The 26,454-nt window shown below is 41.1% G+C and overlaps 1 protein-coding gene across 3 annotated transcripts in view; it reads left to right on the top strand.

Annotated features, from left to right (window-relative positions):
• LOC137435388 (glypican-5) overlaps positions 1 to 26,454 on the top strand; it is a 91,332-nt gene that overhangs the window by 54,555 nt on the left and 10,323 nt on the right. The window contains exons 6-8 of one of the 3 annotated variants that reach the window (XR_013624530.1): positions 13,572 to 13,733; positions 16,368 to 16,464; positions 17,694 to 17,814. Coding sequence is in view for 2 of the 3 variants with exons in the window: in XM_068129135.2 (XP_067985236.2) it covers positions 13,572 to 13,733; positions 16,336 to 16,464; positions 17,694 to 17,814 (412 nt within the window). In the remaining variant the exon portion in view is untranslated. Of the gene's footprint in view, positions 1 to 13,571; positions 13,734 to 16,335; positions 16,465 to 17,693; positions 17,815 to 26,454 lie in introns of all 3 variants that reach the window. The other 2 variants (XM_068129135.2, XM_068129137.2) reach the window with 2 other exon arrangements.

Below are 26,454 nucleotides of genomic sequence, written 5' to 3'. Positions count from 1 at the left end.
AATGTTTACCCATACTTATTCATGGATATTGAGGTGGGTTGGCAGGATGGCCTTAGATTTATGTGAACTTGCATTTGAACTGTCTAGCCTGGAATCTCGACCCAGCTCCAAACTGTCATCCTGGTGTCTCATAGGCCAGATTGCGTATCAATGTGCACACCGTCCATCATAAGGACGTTAAAAGTTGGAGGACTCATCTGCTAGAATTGGTCATTGGTGGGCATTCAATATCCAACGCTGTCTTTCGTGAAGAGAAGGGGTCTCATCGCCGGCACCGTAAAAAAATACAAATTCTTGCCCAAACTCTCTCTTCATTGCCGACTGGGAAATACACCCCCAAGGTAACGATGGTCTGATCGTGACCTTCATCCTGCAGTGGACTGAAAACAGGTTGATGATGATTTCAGAATTTTGTAAACTGTTCCTGTTCTGCATGTTAAACTGTTCCTGTTCTGCATGGTAAACTCTTCCTGTTCTGCATGGTAAACTGTTCCTGTTCTGCATGGTAAACTGTTCCTGTTCTGCATTGTAAACTGTCCCTGTTCTGCATTGTAAACTGTTCCTGTTCTGCATTGTAAACTGTTCCTGTTCTGCATTGTAAACTGTTCTTGGTCTGCATTGTAAACTGTTCCTGTTCTGCATTGTAAACTGTTCCTGTTCTGCATTGTAGACTGTTCCTGTTCTGCATTGTAAACTGTTCCTGTTCTGCATTGTAAACTGTTCCTGTTCTGCATTGTAAACTGTTCCTGTTCTGCATTGTAAACTGTTCCTGTTCTGCATTGTAAACTGTTCCTGTTCTGCATTGTAGACTGTTCCTGTTCTGCATTGTAAACTGTTGCTGTTCTGCATTGTAAACTGTTCCTGTTCTGCATTGTAAACTGTTCTTGTTCTGCATTGTAAACTGTTCCTGTTCTGCATTGTAAACTGTTCTTGTTCTGCATTGTAAACTGTTCCTGTTCTGCATTGTAGACTGTTCCTGGTCTGCATTGTAGACTGTTCCTGTTCTGCATTGTAGACTGTTGCTGTTCTGCATTGTAAACTGTCCCTGTTCTGCATTGTAAACTGTTCTTGTTCTGCATTGTAAACTGTTCCTGTTCTGCATTGTAAACTGTTCCTGTTCTGCATTGTAAACTGTTCCTGTTCTGCATTGTAGACTGTTCCTGTTCTGCATTGAAGACTGTTCCTGTTCTGCATTGTAAACTGTTCCTGTTCTGCATTGTAAAATGTTTCTATTCTGCATTGTAAACTGTTCTAGTTCTGCATTGTAAACTGTTCCTGTTCTGCATTGTAAACTGTTCTGTTCTGCATTGTAAACTGTTCCTGTTCTGCATTGTAGACTGTTGCTGTTCTGCATTGTAAACTGTTCCTGTTCTGCATTGTAAACTGTTCTTGTTCTGCATTGTAAACTGTTCCTGTTCTGCATTGTAAACTGTTCCTGTTCTGCATTGTAAACTGTTCCTGTTCTGCATTGTAAACTGTTCCTGTTCTGCATTTTAACCTGTTCCTGTTCTGCATTGTAGACTGTTCCTGTTCTGCATTGTAAACTGTTGCTGTTCTGCATTGTAAACTGTTCCTGTTCTGCATTGTAAACTGTTCTTGTTCTGCATTGTAAACTGTTCCTGTTCTGCATTGTAAACTGTTCTTGTTCTGCATTGTAAACTGTTCCTGTTCTGCATTGTAGACTGTTCCTGGTCTGCATTGTAGACTGTTCCTGTTCTGCATTGTAGACTGTTGCTGTTCTGCATTGTAAACTGTTCCTGTTCTGCATTGTAAACTGTTCTTGTTCTGCATTGTAGACTGTTCCTGTTCTGCATTGTAAACTGTTCCTGTTCTGCATTGTAAACTGTTCCTGTTCTGCATTGTAGACTGTTCCTGTTCTGCATTGAAGACTGTTCCTGTTCTGCATTGTAAACTGTTCCTGTTCTGCATTGTAAACTGTTTCTATTCTGCATTGTAAACTCTTCTAGTTCTGCATTGTAAACTGTTCCTGTTCTGCATTGTAAACTGTTCTGTTCTGCATTGTAAACTGTTCCTGTTCTGCATTGTAAACTGTTCTTGTTCTGCATTGTAAACTGTTCTTGTTCTGCATTGTAAACTGTTCCTGTTCTGCATTGTAGACTGTTCCTGTTCTGCATTGTAGACTGTTCCTGTTCTGCATTGTAGACTGTTCCTGTTCTGCATTGTAAACTGTTCCTGTTCTGCATTGTAAACTGATCCTGTTCTGCATTGTAAACTGTTCCTGATCTGCATTGTAAACTGTTCCTGTTCTGCATTGTAAACTGTTCCTGTTCTGCATTGTAAACTGTTCCTGTTCTGCATTGTAGACTGTTCCTGTTCTGCATTGTAAACTGTTGCTGTTCTGCATTGTAAACTGTTCCTGTTCTGCATTGTAAACTGTTCCTGATCTGCATTGTAGACGGTTCCTGTTCTGCATTGTAGACTGTTCCTGTTCTGCATTGTAAACTGTTCCTGTTCTGCATTGTAAACTGTTCCTGTTCTGCATTGTAAACTGTTCCTGATCTGCATTGTAAACTGTTCCTGTTCTGCATTGTAAACTGTTCCTGTTCTGCATTGTAAACTGATCCTGTTCTGCATTGTAGACTGTTCCTGTTCTGCATTGTAAACTGTTGCTGTTCTGCATTGTAAACTGTTCCTGTTCTGCATTGTAAACTGTTCCTGATCTGCATTGTAAACTGTTCCTGTTCTGCATTGTAAACTGTTCCTGTTCTGCATTGTAAACTGTTCCTGTTCTGCATTCTAAACTGTTCTTGTTCTGCATTGTAAACTGTTCCTGTTCTGCATTGTAAACTGTTCCTGTTCTGCATTGTAGACTGTTGCTGTTCTGCATTGTAAACTGTTCCTGTTCTGCATTGTAAACTGTTCCTGATCTGCATTGTAAACTGTTGCTGTTCTGCATTGTAAACTGTTCCTGTTCTGCATTGTAAACTGTTCCTGATCTGCATTGTAAACTGTTCCTGTTCTGCATTGTAAACTGTTCCTGTTCTGCATTGTAAACTGATCCTGTTCTGCATTGTAGACTGTTCCTGTTCTGCATTGTAAACTGTTCCTGTTCTGCATTGTAAACTGTTCCTGTTCTGCATTGTAAACTGTTCCTGATCTGCATTGTAAACTGTTCCTGTTCTGCATTGTAAACTGTTCCTGTTCTGCATTGTAAACTGATCCTGTTCTGCATTGTAAACTGTTCCTGTTCTGCATTGTAGACTGTTCTTGTTCTGCATTGTAAACTGTTGCTGTTCTGCAATGTAGACTGTTCCTGTTCTGCATTGTAAACTGTTCCTGTTCTGCATTGTAAACTGTTCCTGTTCTGCATTGTAAACTGTTCCTGTTCTGCATTGTAAACTGTTCCTGTTCTGCATTGTAAACTGGTCCTGTTCTGCATTCTAAACTGTTCTTGTTCTGCATTGTAAACTGTTCCTGTTCTGCATTGTAAACTGTTCCTGTTCTGCATTGTAAACTGTTCCTGTTCTGCATTGTAAACTGTTCCTGTTCTGCATTGTAAACTGTTCCTGTTCTGCATTCTAAACTGTTCTTGTTCTGCATTGTAAACTGTTCCTGTTCTGCATTGTAAACTGTTCCTGTTCTGCATTGTAGACTGTTGCTGTTCTGCATTGTAAACTGTTCCTGTTCTGCATTGTAAACTGTTCCTGATCTGCATTGTAAACTGTTGCTGTTCTGCATTGTAAACTGTTCCTGTTCTGCATTGTAAACTGTTCCTGATCTGCATTGTAAACTGTTCCTGTTCTGCATTGTAAACTGTTCCTGTTCTGCATTGTAAACTGATCCTGTTCTGCATTGTAGACTGTTCCTGTTCTGCATTGTAAACTGTTCCTGTTCTGCATTGTAAACTGTTCCTGTTCTGCATTGTAAACTGTTCCTGTTCTGCATTGTAAACTGTTCCTGTTCTGCATTCTAAACTGTTCCTGTTCTGCATTGTAGACTGTTCCTGGTCTGCATTGTAGACTGTTCCTGTTCTGCATTGTAGACTGTTGCTGTTCTGCATTGTAAACTGTTCCTGTTCTGCATTGTAAACTGTTCTTGTTCTGCATTGTAGACTGTTCCTGTTCTGCATTGTAAACTGTTCCTGTTCTGCATTGTAAACTGTTCCTGTTCTGCATTGTAGACTGTTCCTGTTCTGCATTGAAGACTGTTCCTGTTCTGCATTGTAAACTGTTCCTGTTCTGCATTGTAAACTGTTTCTATTCTGCATTGTAAACTGTTCTAGTTCTGCATTGTAAACTGTTCCTGTTCTGCATTGTAAACTGTTCTGTTCTGCATTGTAAACTGTTCCTGTTCTGCATTGTAAACTGTTCTTGTTCTGCATTGTAAACTGTTCTTGTTCTGCATTGTAAACTGTTCCTGTTCTGCATTGTAGACTGTTCCTGTTCTGCATTGTAGACTGTTCCTGTTCTGCATTGTAGACTGTTCCTGTTCTGCATTGTAAACTGTTCCTGTTCTGCATTGTAAACTGTTCCTGTTCTGCATTGTAAACTGTTCCTGATCTGCATTGTAAACTGTTCCTGTTCTGCATTGTAAACTGTGCCTGTTCTGCATTGTAAACTGTTCCTGTTCTGCATTGTAGACTGTTCCTGTTCTGCATTGTAAACTGTTGCTGTTCTGCATTGTAAACTGTTCCTGTTCTGCATTGTAAACTGTTCCTGATCTGCATTGTAGACTGTTCCTGTTCTGCATTGTAGACTGTTCCTGTTCTGCATTGTAAACTGTTCCTGTTCTGCATTGTAAACTGTTCCTGTTCTGCATTGTAAACTGTTCCTGATCTGCATTGTAAACTGTTCCTGTTCTGCATTGTAAACTGTTCCTGTTCTGCATTGTAAACTGATCCTGTTCTGCATTGTAGACTGTTCCTGTTCTGCATTGTAAACTGTTGCTGTTCTCCATTGTAAACTGTTCCTGTTCTGCATTGTAAACTGTTCCTGATCTGCATTGTAAACTGTTCCTGTTCTGCATTGTAAACTGTTCCTGTTCTGCATTGTAAACTGTTCCTGTTCTGCATTCTAAACTGTTCTTGTTCTGCATTGTAAACTGTTCCTGTTCTGCATTGTAAACTGTTCCTGTTCTGCATTGTAGACTGTTGCTGTTCTGCATTGTAAACTGTTCCTGTTCTGCATTGTAAACTGTTCCTGATCTGCATTGTAAACTGTTGCTGTTCTGCATTGTAAACTGTTCCTGTTCTGCATTGTAAACTGTTCCTGATCTGCATTGTAAACTGTTCCTGTTCTGCATTGTAAACTGTTCCTGTTCTGCATTGTAAACTGATCCTGTTCTGCATTGTAGACTGTTCCTGTTCTGCATTGTAAACTGTTCCTGTTCTGCATTGTAAACTGTTCCTGTTCTGCATTGTAAACTGTTCCTGATCTGCATTGTAAACTGTTCCTGTTCTGCATTGTAAACTGTTCCTGTTCTGCATTGTAAACTGTTCCTGTTCTGCATTGTAAACTGTTCCTGTTCTGCATTGTAGACTGTTCTTGTTCTGCATTGTAAACTGTTGCTGTTCTGCATTGTAGACTGTTCCTGTTCTGCATTGTAAACTGTTGCTGTTCTGCATTGTAAACTGTTCCTGTTCTGCATTGTAAACTGTTCCTGTTCTGCATTGTAAACTGTTCCTGTTCTGCATTGTAAACTGTTCCTGTTCTGCATTGTAAACTGGTCCTGTTCTGCATTCTAAACTGTTCTTGTTCTGCATTGTAAACTGTTCCTGTTCTGCATTGTAAACTGTTCCTGTTCTGCATTGTAAACTGTTCCTGTTCTGCATTGTAGACTGTTGCTGTTCTGCATTGTAGACTGTTGCTGTTCTGCATTCTAAACTGTTCTTGTTCTGCATTGTAAACTGTTCCTGTTCTGCATTGTAAACTGTTCCTGTTCTGCATTGTAGACTGTTGCTGTTCTGCATTGTAAACTGTTCCTGTTCTGCATTGTAAACTGTTCCTGATCTGCATTGTAAACTGTTGCTGTTCTGCATTGTAAACTGTTCCTGTTCTGCATTGTAAACTGTTCCTGATCTGCATTGTAAACTGTTCCTGTTCTGCATTGTAAACTGTTCCTGTTCTGCATTGTAAACTGATCCTGATCTGCATTGTAAACTGTTCCTGTTCTGCATTGTAAACTGTTCCTGTTCTGCATTGTAGACTGTTCCTGGTCTGCATTGTAGACTGTTCCTGTTCTGCATTGTAGACTGTTGCTGTTCTGCATTGTAAACTGTCCCTGTTCTGCATTGTAAACTGTTCTTGTTCTGCATTGTAAACTGTTCCTGTTCTGCATTGTAAACTGTTCCTGTTCTGCATTGTAAACTGTTCCTGTTCTGCATTGTAGACTGTTCCTGTTCTGCATTGAAGACTGTTCCTGTTCTGCATTGTAAACTGTTCCTGTTCTGCATTGTAAAATGTTTCTATTCTGCATTGTAAACTGTTCTAGTTCTGCATTGTAAACTGTTCCTGTTCTGCATTGTAAACTGTTCTGTTCTGCATTGTAAACTGTTCCTGTTCTGCATTGTAGACTGTTGCTGTTCTGCATTGTAAACTGTTCCTGTTCTGCATTGTAAACTGTTCTTGTTCTGCATTGTAAACTGTTCCTGTTCTGCATTGTAAACTGTTCCTGTTCTGCATTGTAAACTGTTCCTGTTCTGCATTGTAAACTGTGCCTGTTCTGCATTTTAACCTGTTCCTGTTCTGCATTGTAGACTGTTCCTGTTCTGCATTGTAAACTGTTGCTGTTCTGCATTGTAAACTGTTCCTGTTCTGCATTGTAAACTGTTCTTGTTCTGCATTGTAAACTGTTCCTGTTCTGCATTGTAAACTGTTCTTGTTCTGCATTGTAAACTGTTCCTGTTCTGCATTGTAGACTGTTCCTGGTCTGCATTGTAGACTGTTCCTGTTCTGCATTGTAGACTGTTGCTGTTCTGCATTGTAAACTGTTCCTGTTCTGCATTGTAAACTGTTCTTGTTCTGCATTGTAGACTGTTCCTGTTCTGCATTGTAAACTGTTCCTGTTCTGCATTGTAAACTGTTCCTGTTCTGCATTGTAGACTGTTCCTGTTCTGCATTGAAGACTGTTCCTGTTCTGCATTGTAAACTGTTCCTGTTCTGCATTGTAAACTGTTTCTATTCTGCATTGTAAACTCTTCTAGTTCTGCATTGTAAACTGTTTCTATTCTGCATTGTAAACTCTTCTAGTTCTGCATTGTAAACTGTTCCTGTTCTGCATTGTAAACTGTTCTGTTCTGCATTGTAAACTGTTCCTGTTCTGCATTGTAAACTGTTCTTGTTCTGCATTGTAAACTGTTCCTGTTCTGCATTGTAAACTGTTCCTGTTCTGCATTGTAGACTGTTCCTGTTCTGCATTGAAAACTGTTCCTGTTCTGCATTGTAAACTGTTCCTGTTCTGCATTGTAAACTGTTTCTATTCTGCATTGTAAACTCTTCTAGTTCTGCATTGTAAACTGTTCCTGTTCTGCATTGTAAACTGTTCTGTTCTGCATTGTAAACTGTTCCTGTTCTGCATTGTAAACTGTTCTTGTTCTGCATTGTAAACTGTTCTTGTTCTGCATTGTAAACTGTTCCTGTTCTGCATTGTAGACTGTTCCTGTTCTGCATTGTAGACTGTTCCTGTTCTGCATTGTAGACTGTTCCTGTTCTGCATTGTAAACTGTTCCTGTTCTGCATTGTAAACTGATCCTGTTCTGCATTGTAAACTGTTCCTGATCTGCATTGTAAACTGGTCCTGTTCTGCATTGTAAACTGTTCCTGTTCTGCATTGTAAACTGTTCCTGTTCTGCATTGTAGACTGTTCCTGTTCTGCATTGTAAACTGTTGCTGTTCTGCATTGTAAACTGTTCCTGTTCTGCATTGTAAACTGTTCCTGATCTGCATTGTAGACTGTTCCTGTTCTGCATTGTAGACTGTTCCTGTTCTGCATTGTAAACTGTTCCTGTTCTGCATTGTAAACTGTTCCTGTTCTGCATTGTAAACTGTCCTGATCTGCATTGTAAACTGTTCCTGTTCTGCATTGTAAACTGTTCCTGTTCTGCATTGTAAACTGATCCTGTTCTGCATTGTAGACTGTTCCTGTTCTGCATTGTAAACTGTTGCTGTTCTGCATTGTAAACTGTTCCTGTTCTGCATTGTAAACTGTTCCTGATCTGCATTGTAAACTGTTCCTGTTCTGCATTGTAAACTGTTCCTGTTCTGCATTGTAAACTGTTCCTGTTCTGCATTCTAAACTGTTCTTGTTCTGCATTGTAAACTGTTCCTGTTCTGCATTGTAAACTGTTCCTGTTCTGCATTGTAGACTGTTGCTGTTCTGCATTGTAAACTGTTCCTGTTCTGCATTGTAAACTGTTCCTGATCTGCATTGTAAACTGTTGCTGTTCTGCATTGTAAACTGTTCCTGTTCTGCATTGTAAACTGTTCCTGATCTGCATTGTAAACTGTTCCTGTTCTGCATTGTAAACTGTTCCTGTTCTGCATTGTAAACTGATCCTGTTCTGCATTGTAGACTGTTCCTGTTCTGCATTGTAAACTGTTCCTGTTCTGCATTGTAAACTGTTCCTGTTCTGCATTGTAAACTGTTCCTGATCTGCATTGTAAACTGTTCCTGTTCTGCATTGTAAACTGTTCCTGTTCTGTATTGTAAACTGATCCTGTTTTGCATTGTAAACTGTTCCTGTTCTGCATTGTAGACTGTTCTTGTTCTGCATTGTAAACTGTTGCTGTTCTGCAATGTAGACTGTTCCTGTGCTGCATTGTAGACTGTTCCTGTTCTGCATTGTAAACTGTTCCTGTTCTGCATTGTAAACTGTTCCTGTTCTGCATTGTAGACTGTTCCTGTTCTGCATTGAAGACTGTTCCTGTTCTGCATTGTAAACTGTTCCTGTTCTGCATTGTAAACTGTTTCTATTCTGCATTGTAAACTGTTCTAGTTCTGCATTGTAAACTGTTGCTGTTCTGCATTGTAAACTGTTCCTGTTCTGCATTGTAAACTGTTCCTGTTCTGCATTGTAAACTGTTCCTGTTCTGCATTGTAGACTGTTGCTGTTCTGCATTGTAAACTGTTGCTGATCTGCATTGTAAACTGATCCTGTTCTGCATTGTAGACTGTTCCTGTTCTGCATCGTAAACTGTTGCTGTTCTGCATTGTAAACTGTTCCTGTTCTGCATTGTAAACTGTTCCTGTTCTGCATTGTAAACTGTTCCTGTTCTGCATTGTATACTGTTCCTGTTCTGCATTGAAGACTGTTCTTGTTCTGCATTGTAAACTGTTGCTGTTCTGCAATGTAGACTGTTCCTGTTCTGCATTGTACACTGTTCCTGTTCTGCATTGTAAACTGTTCCTGTTCTGCATTGTAAACTGTTCCTGTTCTGCATTGTAGACTGTTCCTGTTCTGCATTGAAGACTGTTCCTGTTCTGCATTGTAAACTGTTCCTGTTCTGCATTGTAAACTGTTTCTATTCTGCATTGTAAACTGTTCTAGTTCTGCATTGTAAACTGTTCCTGTTCTGCATTGTAAACTGTTCTGTTCTGCATTGTAAACTGTTCCTGTTCTGCATTGTAAACTGTTCTTGTTCTGCATTGTAAACTGTTCTTGTTCTGCATTGTAAACTGTTCCTGTTCTGCATTGTAGACTGTTCCTGTTCTGCATTGTAGACTGTTCCTGTTCTGCATTGTAGACTGTTCCTGTTCTGCATTGTAAACTGTTCCTGTTCTGCATTGTAAACTGTTCCTGTTCTGCATTGTAAACTGTTCCTGATCTGCATTGTAAACTGTTCCTGTTCTGCATTGTAAACTGTGCCTGTTCTGCATTGTAAACTGTTCCTGTTCTGCATTGTAGACTGTTCCTGTTCTGCATTGTAGACTGTTCCTGTTCTGCATTGTAAACTGTTGCTGTTCTGCATTGTAAACTGTTCCTGTTCTGCATTGTAAACTGTTCCTGATCTGCATTGTAGACTGTTCCTGTTCTGCATTGTAGACTGTTCCTGTTCTGCATTGTAAACTGTTCCTGTTCTGCATTGTAAACTGTTCCTGTTCTGCATTGTAAACTGTTCCTGATCTGCATTGTAAACTGTTCCTGTTCTGCATTGTAAACTGTTCCTGTTCTGCATTGTAAACTGATCCTGTTCTGCATTGTAGACTGTTCCTGTTCTGCATTGTAAACTGTTGCTGTTCTGCATTGTAAACTGTTCCTGTTCTGCATTGTAAACTGTTCCTGATCTGCATTGTAAACTGTTCCTGTTCTGCATTGTAAACTGTTCCTGTTCTGCATTGTAAACTGTTCCTGTTCTGCATTATAAACTGTTCTTGTTCTGCATTGTAAACTGTTCCTGTTCTGCATTGTAAACTGTTCCTGTTCTGCATTGTAGACTGTTGCTGTTCTGCATTGTAAACTGTTCCTGTTCTGCATTGTAAACTGTTCCTGATCTGCATTGTAAACTGTTGCTGTTCTGCATTGTAAACTGTTCCTGTTCTGCATTGTAAACTGTTCCTGATCTGCATTGTAAACTGTTCCTGTTCTGCATTGTAAACTGTTCCTGTTCTGCATTGTAAACTGATCCTGTTCTGCATTGTAGACTGTTCCTGTTCTGCATTGTAAACTGTTCCTGTTCTGCATTGTAAACTGTTCCTGTTCTGCATTGTAAACTGTTCCTGATCTGCATTGTAAACTGTTCCTGTTCTGCATTGTAAACTGTTCCTGTTCTGCATTGTAAACTGTTCCTGTTCTGCATTGTAAACTGTTCCTGTTCTGCATTGTAGACTGTTCTTGTTCTGCATTGTAAACTGTTGCTGTTCTGCATTGTAGACTGTTCCTGTTCTGCATTGTAAACTGTTGCTGTTCTGCATTGTAAACTGTTCCTGTTCTGCATTGTAAACTGTTCCTGTTCTGCATTGTAAACTGTTCCTGTTCTGCATTGTAAACTGTTCCTGTTCTGCATTGTAAACTGGTCCTGTTCTGCATTCTAAACTGTTCTTGTTCTGCATTGTAAACTGTTCCTGTTCTGCATTGTAAACTGTTCCTGTTCTGCATTGTAAACTGTTCCTGTTCTGCATTGTAAACTGTTCCTGTTCTGCATTGTAGACTGTTGCTGTTCTGCATTCTAAACTGTTCTTGTTCTGCATTGTAAACTGTTCCTGTTCTGCATTGTAAACTGTTCCTGTTCTGCATTGTAGACTGTTGCTGTTCTGCATTGTAAACTGTTCCTGTTCTGCATTGTAAACTGTTCCTGATCTGCATTGTAAACTGTTGCTGTTCTGCATTGTAAACTGTTCCTGTTCTGCATTGTAAACTGTTCCTGATCTGCATTGTAAACTGTTCCTGTTCTGCATTGTAAACTGTTCCTGTTCTGCATTGTAAACTGATCCTGTTCTGCATTGTAGACTGTTCCTGTTCTGCATTGTAAACTGTTCCTGTTCTGCATTGTAAACTGTTCCTGTTCTGCATTGTAAACTGTTCCTGTTCTGCATTCTAAACTGTTCCTGTTCTGCATTCTAAACTGTTCTTGTTCTGCATTGTAAACTGTTCCTGTTCTGCATTGTAAACTGTTCCTGTTCTGCATTGTAGACTGTTGCTGTTCTGCATTGTAAACTGTTCCTGTTCTGCATTGTAAACTGTTCCTGATCTGCATTGTAAACTGTTGCTGTTCTGCATTGTAAACTGTTGCTGATCTGCATTGTAAACTGTTGCTGTTCTGCATTGTAAACTGTTCCTGTTCTGCATTGTAAACTGTTCCTGTTCTGCATTGTAAACTGTTCCTGATCTGCATTGTAAACTGTTCCTGTTCTGCATTGTAAACTGTTCCTGTTCTGCATTGTAAACTGATCCTGTTCTGCATTGTAGACTGTTCCTGTTCTGCATTGTAAACTGTTCCTGTTCTGCATTGTAAACTGTTCCTGATCTGCATTGTAAACTGTTCCTGTTCTGCATTGTAAACTGTTCCTGTTCTGCATTGTAAACTGATCCTGTTCTGCATTGTAAACTGTTCCTGTTCTGCATTGTAGACTGTTCCTGTTCTGCATTGTAGACTGTTCCTGTTCTGCATTGTAAACTGTTCCTGTTCTGCATTGTAAACTGTTCCTGTTCTGCATTGTAAACTGTTCCTGTTCTGCATTGTAAACTGTTCCTGTTCTGCATTGTAAACTGTTCCTGTTCTGCATTGTAAACTGTTCCTGTTCTGCATTGTAAACTGTTCCTGTTCTGCATTGTAAACTGTTCCTGTTCTGTAACAGCTTAAGTGCTGCTTCTGCCACCAAAATCCCAGCTTCCATGGACAGCCCCCTTAAGTATCCATACCTGGATGTTTTACTGTTTTGTTCAATCGAAAGAATCTCTGTGGCTGTTATACGAGATGTATGTTCTGCAATGCAATGTTGTGATCAAATGCGAAAGCTGAAATTTGCATGCAACGAAATGAAGGGCCACTAAGAAAATCATGAGATATCACCAAAAGCAATCCGATGCTCCGAAGAACTTAACGCCATCCTTGGGAACAGGCCTGGAACAGCTCGCTGAGTACATACAGTTATCCAATCATGTCATCCACTGCTTTCCGAGGAATTGGAAAAGGTCAGCTCGGTTTCATGACTCGGAACAGTTACACCCCTTGGAATGGAACGCTTCACAGTGTGAACGGCCCATTGCACTATGAGCATTTTAATAAGAATGTCAGAGACCTCACATTCGCTTAGCTAAGAGTAGATACTCGTATTACCATAACATAAATGTGGTTATATTAAATCATTTGGATCACCCATCTGAATGGTTCGTTTGAGTTGTAAAAGACAACCAATTCAACACGTTTGTGCATACAGTCAAGGCTCATGGAAGAGTTATAACATAGAATGGATCAAGACACAACATGAGAAAAGGAACAGCAGAAAGGGAAGGGGATGTGCCAACAGCAGGGCCGAGGGAGAAAATATACCGAGATGGACAACAAGGGATGCAGCTTACAATAAAGGGTAGGGGATAATGCAGGAGGTGGATGAACATGGTGGATACAGCGGAAAAATTTTTGGGTGAGGGTGGTTGAGCAGATGTAGAAAAGATCATTGTTTTGGATGGGGGATGATCTGAGATGATGTGACCATCTGTCTTGAAGACTCTGCACCTGCTTTCCCCTCCGCTTACTGGTTCGTCACTTCCAACCCTTTTCATTGATTGACTTCCTGCAAGCAAGCAGGTTTCCATCTCTGCTGCCTTAACAAACCGGTCATGGCAGATGTGCATCCTGAAAGCAGAGATGGTGCGCGAATGCTCACATCCATGTTATCCGGCTCATGTGCTGAGGATTCCAGGCAAAGGCGGAGTTAACGATGCGATGTGTCCACCAAGAGTATATTAAACCCATTTCATTCACTTATGAAAGAGTTCAAAAAGTAATTAATTTTGTTTAACTCTTCTTCTGCTCCGTCCTTTTTCTCTCCCACTACTCTTTGATCCTTGAATCCCTTACCCAACACCTTTTCTTCCTCTATATTCTAATTACCTTTTTTGCTCGCATCTTTTCCTCACCTTCTTTTTCCCTGACTTCCTTTCACAAATCTAGTGTCTCATTCCATCCAGCCAGGGATGATCCAGCCTCACCTTCGTCTTCCGTTCAATTTCCATCCTCTCCATCTTCTGCTTTGTTCTCTTTTAATTCTTCTCTCAAGCCAACTACTAGCAGTGCAGGCACGCAGGAGACCTTTTCATTGAGGAAATCTTTTGGGTAAGATCCGCATGTCTCTTGCAGTGCCCTCTTCTAACCTTATTCTTATTTTGTGGAAAATAACTACTAAGTGGAGCTCAGGGGACCTTCGTGAATGGACTAATGTCTGGAATGAGGACAATGACCTGTATGAGAATGTTAGCTTTGGAATGGCTCTTCCTGTTTGAATGAAACTATTGAGAATTGTCTTTTATGTTGAGAGAAATGCATGTTAACAATATTAAATACCCAGTTTTGAGTTAGTGTTTTTGCTCATTGCTTTTAAATAGCTTCAAATTCATCAGACTGAAATATGCATTTTGGTGTCTGTTACCTGCCTGCATGTCTGTGGCCGATACATTTGGTCATTACTTATCCCATCTCAACCAAACGAGGACTACGGGTCCAAATCCTAAAACAAAGGATTTAGCTATTTGGTTTGCCCCCCAACGGGGGTTCTTATGGTTGGGCCGATGCGAATTCTCTATGTAAATGTGTTCCGTGTAGCGGTGGTGCGAGAGGGCTCGACTCCAAAAAGAAATCCAAAGAAATGCCTTGTTTTGTTGCCTTTTTCCACATTGAAAAACGCCGTGTTAAGGTGTATATATATAGCAGTTTGAGTGTCATTACACCTTAACGTTTTCCAAGGCCACCTCCAATAACAAAAGTAACTAGAAAGCATCCCAAAATGCAAACCCGTCAGTGTCCGTTTGTAATCAGACGTCTTCTTCTTCTTCTTCTTCTTCTTCTGTATGCTCAAAATAATGAAAACAGTTTTTTAAAAATACAAAGTGAAAATTGATGATTTTATGCAGCCTTCACCTTTGAGCCTTTGATCTAAGAAAACGATCAGCTTCTAGCTTTTGATTGGTGAACCAATTATGTGACCCAATATACAAAATTCTTAAAATTTCAGGTAAATTGGATGAATATTAATGATTTTATGCAACCTTGACCTTTGACCTTTTGATTAAACAATCGGCTTGTAGCTTTTGATTGGTGAACTAAATCAGTGACCCTATATGCAAATTCTTTAAATTTCAGGTCAATCGGATGAAAATTTATGATTTTATATGATGCTGACCTTTGACCTTTTGACCAAATTATTAATTTGCCTTCTCCATATTTGCATAATAGAGCTTTGTTGAAAATGTAATGACAAAAGTCAAATGGTAAGTTTAAATTTCAGGTCATTTGGATGAAAATTTATGATTTTATGTGATGCTGACCTTTGACCTTTTGACCAAATTATTAATTTGCCTTCTGCATATTTGCATAATAGAGCTTTGCTGAAAAGGTAATGACAAAACTCAAATGGTAAATTTAAATTTCAGGTCAATCGGATTAAAATTTATGATTTTATATGATGCTGACCTTTGACCTTTTGACCAAATTATTAATTTGCCTTCTCCATATTTGCATAATAAAGCTTTGTTGAAAATGTAATCACAAAACTCAAATGGTAAGTTTAAATTTCAGGTCAATTGGATTAAAATTTATGATTTTATGTGATGCTGACCTTTGACCTTTTGACCAAATTATTAATTTGCCTTCTCCATATTTGCATAAGAGCTTTTCTGAAAATGTAATGACAAAACTCAAATGGTAAATTTAAATTTCAGGTCAATTGGATTAAAATTTATGATTTTATATGATGCTGACCTTTGACCTTTTGACCAAATTATTAATTTGCCTTCTCCATATTTGCATAATAAAGCTTTGTTGAAAATGTAATGACAAAACTCAAATGGTAAGTTTAAATTTCAGGTCATTTGAAAATTTATGATTTTATGTGATGCTGACCCTTGACCTTTTGACCAAATTATTAATTTGCCTTCTCCATATTTGCATAATAAAGCTTTGTTGAAAATGTAATGACAAAACTCAAATGGTAAGTTTAAATTTCAGGTCAATTGGATGAAAATTTATGATTTTATGTGATGCTGACGTTTGACCTTTTGACCAAATTATTAATTTGCCTTCTCCGTATTATCATAATAAAGCTTTGGTGAAAATTTGATGACAAAAGCTGAAATGGTAAATAAATAATAAAACCCGGCCGTCTCGTGCTGCGCAGATAAAACCCGGCCGTCTCGTGCTGCGCAGATAAAACCCGGCCGTCTCGTGCTGCGCAGATAAAACCCGGCCGTCTCGTGCTGCGCAGATAAAACCCGGCCGTCTCGTGCTGCGCAGACAAAACCCGGCCGTCTCGTGCTGCGCAGACAAAACCCGGCCGTCTCGTGCTGCGCAGACAAAACCCGGACGGGCTGATAAGTTCTCTGAAAAATATATTTGTATTGTTTGCTGGGGATATATAAAGTAAGCTACAATGGGACACTTCATGCATGCAGAAAGTGAAAGTCTTTGTGAGGACAGCCATGCTGGGTGTGGTTGCGTGAAGAAGAGGAAGAGGCAGATCTTGCACGTGCTGTGTGGATGTGGTAAAAGCTGCAACTCGGCTGTCTCGGTCAGAACTTCGGGAAGCGATGCAGGATAGGGATGTTTCGAGAAATCTCATCATGAATGTCACCAGAAGTCTGCCACGAGTTGACAGACGTGGATAACTCGATAACAATGGGACATGACTGTAATATAATGGGACTGCCCTCTCCCCTTCCCTAAGGGATTTGGTGCTCACCCTGCGTCCACAACAAGGTTTCTTTGCCTTGCTGCCGGGAAGCCTGTGCCAGTCTGCATTCAGCACCACCATTGGATCGGCGCATTGCTGGGATGGCGACGAGGTGGTGGAGAAGTAAGACAGGTCCTTGGCATGTATGGTCCCATTCAAACACAGTACTTGTGCCTAAGGTTAGCCCAAGATAAGACAACCATAAGTGTACCCTGCTAATGCTCTGCTGGCCTCCTGCTTCAGCTCTAACACTAATGGAGCATCAATTCGACTCGGTTTTGCTGCATTGCCGACTGTCTTGCTTAGCAGTCTCTCGGGGTCCCGCCTGGCCTTTGTCAACACATGTTCTGGCTGTGCTGGCTCGCAGAAAGCAAGCAGAAGAAGCATGTTTCTTGTTCCCTCGTGTCTCTTGTACGCTGATTATTTCCTCCACTTGAATTTTCTGGATGTCTTTCTTGCAAAAATGAAACATTGGATGAAATGTTAAATGAGTCATTAATATGAAGTTATTATCTGCCTTCGTTCTCTCTTTCTCTTATGATGATGGCAAAAGTGTGAAAGCTGTTTACGATTGCCTGTTTACGATTGCCTGTTTACGATTGCCTGTTTGTGCTAGCTTTTGCAATCACGAATGATTCTTTTGCATGGTAATCCTCATCGGCACATGTCTTCGCAATCTTGCTCTGTGTCCCTTTTCCTTCTTTTTTTTTTTTTTTATCTTTTCTTTCTTTTTCTTTCTTTCTTGGCTTCGCTTGCTATTAGCTCATAGCCTCTGAGAATTGGTAACTCCCAGTCTATCATCCCTGGATGCATCCTATGATGTTTACAACATCAGAGGCTTCATCACTCCACCCTCTCCCAGATCAACACTCCAGGGCCTACGCCCGGCCTTTCTCAGCCTTAGAAATCTTGCCACAAAAGTCACATTTCATGAACATGCAGCACCAGTGTATCGATCATTATTTTCAGCTGCTGCTTTGTGGGTCCCCAATACAAATGCTGGTTAACTTGTATATCCAAGCTGTTAATCTCCCATCCTCCATGGTGTCGTGTCGATCTCTTTTCTGATGTTCAATGCCAAATATTTGGCTTTATAGCAACCTCTGAGTAGTTAGTTGAAACATTTACAGACATTGGGGACTTTAGTCTTCGAGGCAAAGTCTTAATCGCTTGTTTCCATCCTTTCCTTCTTTCTTGGCACATTGTTGGGGCATCAGTACAGGATTTAACCTTTAACCCGGACGGGCTGATTACACACGTAATCAGCAGTAGTAGTAGTAGCTAATGCATTACACACGTTTTAATTACAATCGAATCATTTGGGCAATGTGTGGATCTCATTTCTATTCCAGGTATGCTCGGCCGGTGGTGCCAAGTGGTCTGAAGGCCCAGCGAGAAAACCCAGAAGTCAAGATCGACTCCTTAGACCCAAAGATTACGAAAGTTATTGACAAACTTCGTTATGCCACACAGGTGCTGTATATTCCCTTGTAGTTTGATATTACAATTGTTTACATGTTATTTACTGTTTATTTCGTTTTATTTGTTTTTTTGTTTCTGCAGTTTTATTTGTATAAATATGTTGCTATGGATTTTTATTTTTTGATTTAATACAGGCTTCTGTAATTTTACTATTTGAAAAGCAACAGTAGTAGTAGTAGTAGTAGTAGTAGTAGTAGTAGTAGTGGTGGTAGTAGTAGTAGTAGTAGCAGTAGCAGTAGTAGTAGTAGTAGTAGTAGTAGTAGCAGTAGTAGTAGCAGCAGCAGTAGTAGTAGTAGTAGTAGTAGCAGTAGTAGCAGCAGCAGCAGTAGTAGTAGTAGTAGTAGTAGCAGTAGCAGCAGCAGCAGTAGTAGTAGTAGTAGTAGTAGTAGTAGCAGTGGTAGTAGTAGCAGTAGTAGTAGTAGTAGCAGCAGCAGTAGTAGTAGTAGTAGCAGTAGCAGCAGCAGTAGTAGTAGTAGTAGTAGCAGCAGCAGCAGTAGTAGTAGTAGTAGTAGTAGTAGTAGTAGTAGTAGTATTATTTGTTCCCAATTGATGCACTATTGTGTGAGTACACTTCTGGAAGATAGGCACTTAACCTTGGAAATAGATGGCTAACTATCAAGCAGGGAAACTTAACTATCATGGAGCATATATATTATCTACTATATGGGAGAGCCGTTGATCTGTGTGTCGCCATTTTTCTCAGAGATGGCTGAACGATTCTTCGTCAAACTTTCAGAGCTTCATCAGTGACTGCCTGGGAGTGTTTTAAGCAAAACCAAAAAAAATTGGCAAAAGCAAAAAGTTCGTTTTTTTTTTGTTTGTTTTTTAAAATCGCTTAATCGCTCGATAGTGCCTAAGACTTTGTGATTAATGACAGTTGTATACAAGTACACATTCGCATAAATAAACACAAAACAATCACCAGACATTTGAACACGAATAATAAAACAATTCCGGAAGCGGTCGAAGTTGGTGGTAAGTAAGGCTTCTTATTCTTCCTGAACGTCATCATACTTAACTCAGAAACGTGATGAACGGTACATTCAGCAGCAGATATTCAACGAAAAGGTGAAATGATGTCATTTGTGATCGATTCCGATTTGGATGTAATTGCTTTTCCATTATATTTGCCCTCATTTCAAATACGTTGATGTTTCTTTTTCACTTGAGCAACGCCGGGTACTCCAGCTATAAACACTTATACACTTTACTCGGGGTACAAGTACAAATACAACTTGGTCTTGGGGGTAACATAGGCTATGTGGCCGTGGCCTCATTCGGAAGTGTGGGGGACCGGAGAGTGGCTTAAGTTCTCTATTTGAATGTGCACCGTGTAGCGCCACCTGGTGATGATAGCCGAGGGTATTACAATTTCCTTTTTTACCTGTGCAATACTGAGGTTAAAGCACTGTTTGCACGGGTACATTTTTCCTCCTTCCCCTCCCCCCTCTCCCCCAAAACGGAGGGGCCTGTCAAAGCCACCCCCACCCCCACCCCCCAAAGGATGTATATGTAGTATATCTTTCCCCTCCCCTTCCCTTTCCACTCCCCCCATTCCCTTCCTCACCCCTCCCTCTCCTGGCTCACCCCGCCCCCCCCCCCCGTACTCCTGCTAGTAATATATATTATACATATACAGCGTGTTTCAAAAAGAGCGATACAACTTTAAACGTTTATTTACATAGAAACAAACTCAGGAACGTGAACCAAACATTTTTTGAAAGCTTATGACATGGTATTTTTTTTTATCACTGATCGCCATTGCAGTAAGTCACTGCTGGAGTTAGTGAGAGCCCAAGGTCTGAAATGGGCATTTATGCAAAATCCATGTAATTGACGTTCTCGGTGTGTACCCCTCCTGACTCAAAAGTTCTGTCCAACTTTCCTGTAGGTCTTATGTGGCACTGCCTGGAGGTAGTCTGACACCTACTGCTTCAGACCATCCAGTGTGGCAGTGCGGTTTACATAGACAGAGCCCTTGGCAGCCCCCCAGAACCAGTGGTCCAGAGGGTTCAAGTCTGGACTATGGGGTGCCCAGTCATGAGCGGTACCCAGGGCAAAGAGGCGGTTTCTGAAGAGCTGCTGCAGGAAAGTGATGGTGTCACCAGCTCTATGCGGAGGTGCACCATCCTGCATAAACCAGGTCATGCTGAGCTGGTTGGGGTGACCTTTTGGGCTATATCATTATGGAACTTCTGGAGCATGGCCCTGTAGAGCTCACTGTTGATTGTCACCGTCCTGCTGTTGTCATTCTCAAACCAGTAAGGCCTAGCATTCCACATCTGGCATTGAAAGCGCAGAAGCATGTGCCCTTAGGCCCTTTCAGGTACCTCTCAGTGATCTCCTCAGTTGGTTCTGCCCCTCAGAAAATGTTGTTGTGGTTGTTGATGGCACTGTTCAAGTGGAAATGGGCTTCATCACTGAACCACATCAGGTTGATCCAGTTTGAGTACTGCTCCATCACTGAGCCAATTGCACATATCAAGGCTCCTTCTCATGTCATCTTGACTCAGTTTAGGCCTAATGGAGATGATGTCTAGGAAAAGCTTCACTTCCTTAGTGAGGATACGCCAGACTCATCTTGGTTTGTTGCCCAGCTCCTGGGAGCGCCGGCGGTGGGACTTATTGGGACTGTCCACTGCAGAATCCCACATGGCGTCGATGTTGGCTTGGCTCTTGGTTACTTGCCACTGTTGCCCTTGCTCTGTTTGTGCACTTTACCCTTGTGCTCAAAATGTTTCAAAATATGTTGAATGGCACAATTTGTGGGTCCATCACGTGTTCTGAAGTCATATTCCCGGCAGAACCTCCGGCGGGTGTCTACATATGATTTCTCATAGCACAGCGCCGCCACTTTTGTCTTCTGCTCCACTGTCAATGGCATAGTTCAGTTATGGAGCTAGAAATCCCAGGGAATAAACATCACGATAACAACACCAAACTCTGAAAAGGAAGATGATACAGGTCAAAAAACAAAGAAATGGCACAGGAAGTCAATGTTGTATCGATCTTTTTGAAACACCCTGTATATCTTCTTGTTTTTTTTTATATATAAAAGAAAGTTTTTGTTTGTTTGTTTGTCTGCACACGCTAATCTCCTGAACGGTGAAAGATATGAGGAAACCTCTGAAACAAAAATTGTCAGGACGGGCCCCGGGAAGGTTATAGGCGAGGTGGCGAGGCTGGTCAAGGACGCTTTGGCCGGGCTGGGCCCATTTCGCAATTAAAAGCTAAGCTGAATTATCGTAGTCAATCTTCTACGGCCGTGAGTAAAAGCTGAATTATAGTAGTAAATGCATTCAAAAATAACTAAAAATGTCGGGACGGGCCCCCGGAAGGCTATAGGCTATGTGGCGAGGCCCGTCAAGACCGCCTCGGCCGGGCTGGGCCCATTTCGCAATTAAAAGCTAAGCTGAATTATATTAATCAATCTTCTACGGCCGCGAGTAAAAGCTGAATTATAGTAGTAAATGAACGAAATGCGACCATGACCGGATAGTCAAACTCCGCTGCTTCGCAAGGCCGCGTTTTAATCCTTTTTTTAGTACAGAAGATTAAATTCATTCAAAAAGAACACAGGCAACGCCGAGTTGTAGATGCGGCGTCTCGGAAAAATTTGAAACGGTCACTTGTAAGTGCGAGGAATGAGGACAAAGATGTTAAAGTGTTGGTGGTGCAGACAGGAAGCAGTTTAAACGATTCAGACAGTCCTTCACATGAAGATCAGCAAGGTGGTGAAACTATGGCTGACATGATACCACCTGCTCAGGATGAAAGGGAACTTTTTCCTGAAGGTTGTAAATCAACCTGCGAAACCGAACAGCCTACTGATGACCATATCAATTCTAATGGGGAATGCAAAATACCCATTACTACTAATAACGACTCCTCCCCCCCCCCATTGCAATGATGCATGAGGATGAAGAGGATGAAGAACCTAAGGTAGATGGGGATGGAACAGGTGCTTCTGTACAGGTTCAGGAGGAACTCGTTACTAGCGTCACGGAGGGAATTCTAACTACAGAGACACTGATCGGCCATGAGGAACCAGTGGCAATGGTTGACAGGGCTTCCCCCCCCCCCCCCCCCCCCTCAGGAGGAAGAGCAGCCTTTGGAGATCTCAAAAGAAAATATTGTCAGATTTTTGAAGGAAACTTTCAGACAAAGGCATGTACGAATTAAGGATCATTTTCCTAATATCCAGGCCTTCCTTGCAGCCGCAAAACCTTTGCTGCAAAGGAGTGAGCATGTGGAAATCTCCGAACCTGAATTTCAGCGGCTGAGGAAATCCATCACGAAGGCAAACAAGGAATTAATTGAGGAAGAGGACTTCACCCCCTAGAAGAATCAACCATGGAACTAAATGTTGTATCCTTAAATATAAATGGGGGTCGTGCCCCCTTACGGAGGGTGCAAACCATTCAAGCGGTTGGAAAAGAAAAGGCTGACATTATTCTCTTACAAGATACCCATGCTACTAGTGCTCAAGTAGCCGATTGGGGGAAACTTTTTAAAGGTCAATGGTGGCTAAGTGGGTTCCCTACACCTCGGGCCGGTGTTGCCATTTGCCTAAGTCACAAGATTTGTGCTCAACAGGTTTCATTTAAAGAAATCTATAAAGGGCATTTGATATCCGTAGATTTTCTTTATAATACCCAAAAGATTATCGTAGTGAATGTTTATGCACCGTGTGACCCAATGGAGAGGAAAATTTTCTTTTCCACTCTGCGGGATTTTGTAAAAACTCTGGACCCAACAGCCTTTATCTGTATCGCGGGAGATTTTAATTGCACAATTTGTCCGTCAATTGATAGGAATGGTCATGAGCCTCATGTTGCCTCTACGAAAGCTCTAGAGGACACCATCAACATCTTTCGGTTTAAGGATGTGTGGAGATCACAACACCCACTCTCACGCTGTTATACATGGTGTAGATGCAATGATGGTATTATGTCAATGGCAAGGCTGGACAGATTCTATGTGAACAAGCCAATGTTGAATGTGGTGTCTGTCTCCAAAATTTTACCAACTGGATTCACAGACCACAGTTTAATCTCAATGTCCTTTAAGTTACCCTTTCCACCCGGTGGTAGTGCTTACTGGTCTTTGAATACTCGTCTCTTACATGACAAGGAATTTAATGAGGCCTTTCACGTCGTGTGGGAGAAAATTCGCTCCTCCAGACCTGAGTATGATAGTCTCCGGCTGTGGTGGGACATTGCAAAATCCCAAATTAAGAATTTCTGTCAACAATATAGTGCATACACCACCAAAATCCAATCAATATCAATCGATCAGTTAAAATCTGAAATTATATCGTTAGAACAGAATGTTGACGAGGTTGGGAGAGGTGCACGTGACCAACTAATATGGGCAAAGAAAGCAGTGCTGGAGGAAGCGGTACGGCAACGGGCGATGGGTGCCTTGGTCCGAATGCGAATGAGCTATTTAACTCTGGACATGCCAAACAAAGAGTTCTTTAAGTTAGAGTCTTCCCTCAAAAGGTCACAACAAATTCATACTTTACTCACTCCCAATGGGTCGCTGGTGACCTCTCAGCAGGCGATCAGGTGTACTCTGAAAGGGTTCTATTCTAACTTGTATTCTCCTCAGAACGTGGACAATGAGGTGATGCGAGAGTTAACTGCTGGGCTTCCGAGTGTCGAGGAGGATGAGCGATGCATGCTCGATTCCCCAATTTCGGCTGATGAACTTGAAGCAGCTGTGCGGAGCCTGAAAGATGGGAAAGCTTCTGGAATAGATGGCCTGCCCACAGAATTCTACAAGACCTTCTGGGCCCTTGTGGGATCTGACTTACTCGATGTACTCGATGAAAGCATACGTGTCTGAGAACTTCCAATGTCTTGTAGACGAGCAGTCGTTTGTTTGCTACCAAAAGCTGGGAATCTTCAACTGGTTGATAACTGGTGACCTGTCTCCTTATTGTGTGTTGATTACAAGATTTTCTCTAAAGTACTTGCTAATCGTATGAAGACTGTGATCAGTTCAGTTATACACCCGGACCAGTACTTGCTAATCGTATGAAGACTGATCAGTTCAGTTATACACCCGGACCAGACCTACTGTGTGCCTGGAAAATCTATTTATGATAATATTTTTTTGGTAAGAGATATTATTTCATGCAATAAGTTCCTGCGTGACGATTTTGGGTTGCTGTTTCTTGATCAAACTAAGGCCTTCGATCGTGTTGACCACAAGTACCTTTTTTCTGTCCTGAAAGGAATGGGGTTTGGTGAAACTTTCACCTCTTATGTGAAACTCCTGTATACTAATACTCAATGTATGATGAAGATCAACAATAGGTTATGCTCTCCCTTTCCTTTCCAACGGGGTACTCGCCAAGGTTGCCCCCTCTCTGGGCTTTTATATATAGTCGCCCTTGAACCACTCCTTCGGTCTATTAGACAGCAAATACCTCAGGGAATGAGAAGTATAGAAGGAGCAGAATTTGTGCAGACGGCTTATGCTGATGATGTCTGTGTTTTGATTAGAAGCTCCAATGATGTCTCTGCTTTACAACGTTGTATGCGAGATTTCTCTGCAGCCTCTTCCAGTGGGATCAATTGGAATAAAAGTACAGCATTATGGTGTGGCAAAGGCAATCTCTCTTGTGTATCACCACCCTCACTCCCACACAACCTGGTCTGGAGAACGGACGGGGTTAAATATCTTGGAGAGCATATCGGTAATTGTGAAACAGAAATGAAAAATTGGGAAGGAGTGTTGGAGCAAATTATGCACAGATTGAAAGCATGGGAGGGACTGCTGAGGTCCATCTCCTATCGAGGCCGTACCCTTGTCATAAACAATCTGGTTGCAACAAAATTATGGCACAGAATTATTGCTTTACAGCCATCAAACCAACTAATTATGGCTACTCAGCGAATGCTAGTAAACTTCTTTTGGAGTGGCTACCATTGGCTGAGGCCTGAGATATTGTACTACCCCCGGAAGGAAGGTGGCCAGGGCATTGTTGATATCTCTGGTCGGGTTGTGGCCTTTCGGCTGCAGTCTCTGCGGAGACTACTGTTCGCTGAACAGCTGCCCTGGCGGCCCTTTGCATTTTTTCTGTTACAACAGGCTGGTAGACTGAGATATGATCGGCAGCTTCTTTTGATAGACCTCGAGCATATAAATTTTGCCTCTCTTCCGAGATTCTATCAGAGTTTATTGGACACTTGGAAAAGGTTTGACGTCCACCGCTTCCTTGAGGGCTATAATTGTCGAATGTTCCTTCAAGAACCCCTTTTCTTCAATAACTTTTTTCCTGGTATCCCTCATAGCCATGCCCTGATTAAAAAATTTATCCAAGGAGGGATTAACAAAGTATGTGATCTGAGAGATTCATCTGGAGTTAAGTGGAAACCTGCTGGTTTGGTGGCAACCTCAGTTGGATCTCGGTCTGTCCGACTTGTAGACCAAGTTGTACGTATAGTCATTAGAAAATTTAGACAGCTAAACATCGGCTGGGAAGGTGTTGGTAACATTGAGGACTTTCAGTTAGGTTTCCCTGAAATCAAAGTGCTCCTTTCGTCTTCTCTTCAGCCGGAGATTGAACATACCCCCCCCTTTTCATCTTGTAACTAAGATTGGAATCCGTGATCTCTCTCGACAAAATAAGAATGTACCCCTCTCTGGGAGAACACGAGTAGCTTTGTGGTCAGAGCGGTTAGGGTTGGGGTCTCCCTCTACCCCCCTTTGGCCTCACATGTACACCTTACCAATACATGGTGTGTTAGCGGACATACAATGGAGGTTAGCACACTGGGCGCTTCCCTCCAATATTTTTGTCCACCGTATTAACAGCTCACTGCCGGAAACTTGTCCTTTCTGTGACCAGAAGGAGGATTTGTTTCATGCTTATGTACAGTGTCGTAGACTGACATCGCTTTTCTTGTTCCTTGAATATCTTTTTCACCAATTGTCCTTCCCTTTCAATATGCATATGTTTATATTTGGTGTGTCTTTCAGGCCCACATGTAGAGATGTGGGTGTTCTTCTCAATTTTTTGGTTGCTGTTGCAAAATATGCGATATATAAATCTCGGAAAATTAAAATAGATAACGGCTATGGCTCTGATGCTATTTCTATTTTTAAAGGGTTTGTCTCAACACGACTCAAGCTAGAATTTGATTTCTTTGTCAGTAATGGAAACGTCCAACTTTTTGAGAGAAAGTGGTGTATTGGCAATGTTCTGTGCTCAGTCGATGATTCAAAAGTGGTAATTACTTTATAATTCCTGATTGATTTGACTTTTTTTCTTTGGAACTGATTGCTTGCATATATGTTTCTTCCTGTGTCCTTGAATACATTTCTCTCTCTCTTAGTTTTTCGCTTAATTTGCTCTTGATGTATTTATAGCTCTTGCATGAGCATTTCCTTTAAAATTGGTTGTGGTTTTGTTGTGTCTTCCCCTTTGGTTTGTAAAATATATATTTTTTGTATATTTGCTGGTTTCTTTTAAATACCCTTTGCTCTTTTTGTGGTGTCTTCATGATCCTTATGCAATTTCTTTAAACTGGTTGCTGTGTTTTTTTTTTACAACTGCTTTGTGAAATGTGTTTTTTTTACAACTGCTTGTGAAATGGCTTTACATTGTTTATAATAAAA

Source organism: Myxine glutinosa, chromosome 9 (assembly GCF_964187855.1).
Source record: "Myxine glutinosa chromosome 9, kmMyxGlut1.1, whole genome shotgun sequence".
Taxonomy (NCBI): domain Eukaryota; kingdom Metazoa; phylum Chordata; class Myxini; order Myxiniformes; family Myxinidae; genus Myxine; species Myxine glutinosa.
Note: the sequence above shows the minus strand (reverse complement) of the source record. Positions and strands in the feature narration are given on the sequence as shown.